This window comes from Triticum dicoccoides, chromosome 6B (genome assembly GCF_002162155.2).
Source record: "Triticum dicoccoides isolate Atlit2015 ecotype Zavitan chromosome 6B, WEW_v2.0, whole genome shotgun sequence".
NCBI lineage: Eukaryota > Viridiplantae > Streptophyta > Magnoliopsida > Poales > Poaceae > Triticum > Triticum dicoccoides.
In genome coordinates, this window is record NC_041391.1 from 422,724,398 (window position 1) to 422,730,143 (window position 5,746).

At 50.6% G+C, this 5,746-nt stretch overlaps 1 protein-coding gene across 1 annotated transcript; it reads left to right on the top strand.

The window, feature by feature from the left end:
* The first annotated feature begins 3,566 nt into the window (after positions 1-3,566).
* Positions 3,567-5,274, top strand: LOC119323805 (elongation factor Tu, chloroplastic-like). The gene has a single exon (XM_037597517.1). It carries the CDS (start codon positions 3,647-3,649, stop codon positions 5,051-5,053), a length of 1,407 nt encoding a protein of 468 aa, XP_037453414.1. The 5' UTR covers positions 3,567-3,646; the 3' UTR covers positions 5,054-5,274.
* The last annotated feature ends 472 nt before the right edge of the window (positions 5,275-5,746 follow it).

Genomic DNA, 5,746 nt, shown 5'->3' on the forward strand with positions numbered 1-5,746 from the left:
AAACTAAGGGATATTAAAGCGTCCTTTTAATAGAGAACCGGAACAAAGCATTAACACATAGTGAATACATGAACTCCTCAAACTACGGTCATCACCGGGAAGTGTCCCGACTATTGTCACTTCGGGGTTGCCGTCATAACACGTAGTAGGTGACTATAACTTGCAAGATCGGATTTAGAACATAGATATAATGGTGATAACATAAATGGTTCAGATCTGAAATCATGGCACCCGGGCCAAAAGTGACAAGCATTAAGCATGGCAAAGTCATAACAACATCAATCTTAGAACATAATGGATACTAGGAATCAAGCCCTAACAAGACTAACTAGATTACATGATGAATCTCATCCAACTCCTCATTGACCAGCGAGCTTACGAATGAATTACTCACTCTCGATGGGGAGCATCATGGAATTGGCGATGGAGAAGGGTTGGTGATGATGAAGATCGAAGATCCCCCTCTCCGGAGCCCCAAACGGACTCAAGATCTGGCCTCCCGATGAAGAACAGGAGGCAGCAGCGGCTCCGTATCGTGAAACGTGATAATTCTTTCTCCCTCATTTTTTCTGAAAAAATGTGATTTTATAGCATCGGTTTCAGGGTCTGTGGGGCCACCAGGTGGGGACAACCCACCTGGGCGCGCCTAGAGGGGGGGGGCTCCCTGGTGGGTTGTGCCCACCCAGGTGCCCCCCTCCGGTGGTTCTTGACTCCATAAATTATCTTTATCCATATAAAAATTCCTCGCAAAGTTTCGTTCCAATCCGAGAACTTTTATTTCTGCACAAAAACAACACAATGGTAGTTCTGCTGAAAACAATGTCAGTCTGGGTCAGTTTTATTCAAATCATGCAAATTAGAGTCCAAAACAAGAGGACAAGCATTAGGAAAAGTAGATACGACGAGACGTATCAAGGTACAAGGAGCAAAGCTCAACTAGATCATGTCATATCCTTTGCTAAGTCTAAATGGAGGAGGGAGAGGAGTATATATAGGTGGCTGGAGTTGAGGGACGAAGTAGAGTCCCAACAGGATATCACAGCCGTCCATCCTGAAGGACCCGTGTGCACGGGGTAAGTTGGGCTCGTGCGCACGGGGGTCCCGTGGGCACGGTACAAGCCCGTGCGCACGGGGTGCTCCAGCGCCAGCTCCCTGTGTAGTCCATGCGCACGGGGGCGCCTGGCATGTGCAGAGTTGATCTTGGTGCACTCCTTCTTCCTCCTTGTGGCCCTGGGGTCCTTCTCCTTGGCCTCCGGGATGCTCCCTAGCTGCTTGGTGGCGGTCGTCCTCGTACCTACTTATGCACAATGATCCATGGTGAGGTAGCAACCAAGTCCAATGGATATTCATGTAATCTCGAAGAGGAGCGGGTTCACCTTAAGTCTGGTAGGTCCACTTGGGGCTTGAGGTGCTATGAAGGTGTACATGGAGATGACCGTGGGATGCTCTGCATCACCCTTGGCCATATTCGTGTTCTACACGTTCCCACTTCCCAACAATTCATAGATATCATGATCAAGGGCTTGCCTACGGCGTCATTCGAGGAGTTCTGGTCCAGTCTTTGTGTCAGCAATGGCGCCGCTTCGACTGCGGGGGGGGGGGTGAGTATATGTGTTATGTGCATATTGTGTATTGGGCCCACCTCATAGTTTCCTTGTATAGTCGAGGTCGTGGTCCACCGTTGTACATCATATAGACGTGTGATTGCACCTGAGCAATACATTGTGCAATTCCATCATCATACACTTGATGTTGTTTCTGATTGTCGTGATGACATCCTGGGTCTGTGGATTTTTCGCCCGAAAAACGCAATCATTCCTCTCCTTCCAAATTTCCCAGGATATCATGATGACCATTGATTTAATTCCTCTTTTATTTGTCGCCGCCGTTTTGCCAATGATGTGTTGACAGAACTGAACCAAATTTAGCTGGTGCCTGTCTGTTGGCGCAAGCGAGGCACATCCTGTCCAACTTGTACTCTGCCACCAGATTTCCTTCGCGAAATTGCAGCTCCAGATCAAGTGCGTGGACGTTTCCAAATTTCTGAGGCAGAGAGGACAGAAGTATCCATTGGGCCATCCTCTTCTCTGCAGTCTGTCATTGCACCATAGGCGATTCTGAAGGAAGAGCCACATGAACATCGTTTGTTAGGGGCCCAAACTTTCCACATGAGGGAGTTGAAGTTAGGGTTCAGAGCATGCTGGCATTGCATCTTGTATGCAGATTTAGCAGTGTATCGTCCGTCACGTGTGTCAATCCAACTTATCTGGTCCTCCTCCGCTGAGTTGAGAGTTGTGTGTGCGTCGCTGATCAGACACCACAATCTCAAGTATTGTGGTGCAATTGCCATTTGTGTCTCCATGTTGTAGGTCCAGGATTTACCGTTCGTTGCTAAGGCCAACCCCCACTGTCCTGTTTTTTCGGAGAGCATGATGGAAGAGTTTGTGGGAAGACTATGCACAACGTTGCCCCTCCAATCCAGTTGTCCTTCCAGAAGCTCGCCCTGCTTCCGTTGCCGATTTGCACTTTTGTGGCATTGCTAAACAAAGCCTTGTCGTCAATAGGTGCTTGCAGACCGACCCAGGGTCTGTTCGGCTGCTCCCAGGCAAGCCACAACCATCTAATTCTTAGAGTCCGACTGAACTTGTGCAGATCAAGGATCCCAAGCCCTCCTTGCGCTACTGGTGTACATACCTTCTCCCATGCCACTTTACATTTGCCTCCAGTGAGCTCGTCCTCTTGTGCCCAAAGAATGTCGTGAATTGAGCATAGCAAATAGGTTAGGTTTCTTTGTGATGAAACCAATCCATCCAGATTCCAGTCCTAAATTTATCAAGAATGCTCGCCTTTTATTGGATTTATTCTAGACCTTTTGGTGATGTGACGCTCATGTTGACTACAAGATGTCTACGATGATTCTATCAATCCCATGGTTTGCCGGTTCAGTCTCTCAAAAATGCTTCTAAGAGCGAGTGCATATGCGTGTATGAGATAAATATATATATGCATATAAATGTCCATGTTGGTGTAAAGATAATAATATAAATGTCTGTGTCTATACCGTATTCCGCAAGACTAATCCTGCGAACGTTAAAGATACCTTGGGTTTTTGAGGGCCATGAAATACCATGGTGCGTAAGTGCCTGTGTTTGTACCATAATTCGCAAAACTAAATGTCCAAGATACCGTGGGATGTTGCCCAAGTGCAAACAGTCACGGTCACTCCTCTAGAAAATATTTAAATATGCCCGTTTTCCTTCTTTTTTCTTTTTGAGAATCAATATGCCCGTTTTCCTGTGAAAAGATGAGAACGTGAAGGCGGAAAGGCAAGGTTGGCATTCGGCGCGACGAGGCGGAAGCTGGGCCGCACCCCCAATTTTCCTGGCCCAGAAGCACCAGATTTCCATCCATTTCGCGTTCCGAGTTCCCCGACACGGCGGCGAGACACGGCGCGATGCATCGAGCGCCTCACGATTCGGCGCTCGCCCTCGCCTAATCCGTGGCCCTCCCCTTATCCCCCAAATCCAATCCTCACCCTTCCTCTCTAGATAAGCGAACCCCTCTCCCCCCTCTCGCCCCCTCTCCCTCTCCCTATCCATCCCATCCTCTCCCCCGACCCCGCGCACCCGCCAGAGAAGCCGCCTCCATGGCCTCCCTCGCCGCCGCCTCCGCCTCCACGGCGCTCCTCTTCCCCTCCACCTCCTCCTCCAAGCCCCGCCTCCCGCTCTCCACATCCCTTGGCTTCTCCGCGCCCGCGCGGTCACGCCGCGCCACTGCGGTGGCGGGGAGCTCCGGCAGGCGCCCGGGGCTGCTCGTCGTGCGCGCCGCCAGGGGCAAGTTCGAGCGGAACAAGCCCCACGTCAACATCGGCACCATCGGCCACGTCGACCACGGCAAGACCACCCTCACCGCCGCGCTCACCATGGTGCTCGCCTCCGTCGGGGGCAGCGCGCCCAAGAAGTACGACGAGATCGACGCCGCCCCTGAGGAGCGCGCCCGTGGTATCACCATCAACACCGCCACCGTCGAGTACGAGACGGAGACGCGCCACTACGCGCACGTCGACTGCCCCGGTCACGCCGACTACGTCAAGAACATGATTACCGGGGCCGCCCAGATGGACGGCGCCATCCTCGTCGTCTCCGGCGCCGACGGCCCCATGCCGCAGACCAAGGAGCACATCCTGCTCGCCAAGCAGGTCGGTGTCCCCAGCATTGTTGTTTTCCTCAACAAGAAGGACCAGGTCGACGACGAGGAGCTGCTCGAGCTCGTCGATCTCGAGGTCCGCGAGCTGCTCACGGCCTATGAATACGATGGTGACAATGTGCCAATCGTCTCCGGCTCTGCACTCAGAGCGCTCGAGGCCCTCATGGCCACCCCTGGCCTCAAGCGTGGGGATAACGAGTGGGTGGATGGCATCTTCTCCTTGATTGATTCCGTGGATACCCACATCCCTGTCCCGCAGAGGCAGACCGACCTCCCCTTCTTGCTCGCTGTTGAGGATGTTTTCTCCATCACTGGTCGTGGTACAGTTGCCACTGGCCGTATCGAGCGTGGCACCGTCAAGGTTGGGGACCCAGTCGACCTCGTCGGCATCAGGGAGACCCGCAATGCCACGGTCACTGGTGTTGAGATGTTCCAGAAGACCATGGATGATGCCATTGCTGGGGACAATGTTGGGCTTCTGCTCCGTGGTATGCAGAAGGAAGACATTGAGAGAGGCATGGTGTTGGCAAAGCCCGGTTCCATCACGCCACACACCAAGTTTGAGGCTGTTGTGTATGTGCTCAAGAAGGAGGAGGGTGGCCGGCACTCCCCATTTTTCCCTGGTTACCGTCCGCAATTCTACATGCGGACTACTGATGTCACGGGGAATGTGACAAACATTATGAACGACAAGGATGAGGAGGCGAAGATGTGCATGCCAGGTGACCGTATCAAGATGGTTGTGGAGCTCATCCAGCCTGTGGCTTGTGAGCAGGGAATGAGGTTTGCCATCCGTGAAGGTGGCAAGACCGTCGGTGCCGGTGTCATCAATAATATCATTCAGTAATGTGGATGGAGGATATCCACCGTGAGAATTTTCCTCATTTACTCTTTTGCGAAATGCTATGTAGTTGTTATTATGCGTTTAGGGAAGGCTCTTGTGAAATTGTAGTATGGCACATTTTTCTTCAAGTGAAATTGCATACTTTGTAGTATTCACGACAAAGATACATCTTGATCTGCCATCTGTCGTTATGTGCTTGACTGTTGGCCATTTTGTTTTCCTCTTGTTGATATGCTTGAAGACGATTCATTGTTCTTGGGAGCTTGATGCTGCAGGGACTGGTTGAGTTGGAGGTATACGGTTATGGCTTATTTATTTACTGCTTCATATATATATATATATGTATGCTTGCTTGATAGATTTATCTTGAAGCTATTTGTTGGTACTCCCTCCGGTCCTAAATATAAGTCTTTTGGAGATTTCAGTATGGACTACATACGGATGCATATAGACATATTTTAGAGTGTAGATTCACTCATTTTGCTCTGTATGTAGTCCGCATCGGAATCTCTAAAAAGACTTATATTTAGGAACAGAGGGAGTAGTTCATATTGATTTTCTGCTGGTTAGCAGCTTAACCTGCAGCAATCATGTGTGTGCTCATATTTTTCAATGCAAAAACAGTTTCATGTGTTGGTCATTGTGTTATAGCAAGGCGTGCTCATCGCAGTTCATATCGATTTTCTGAGGGCAGGC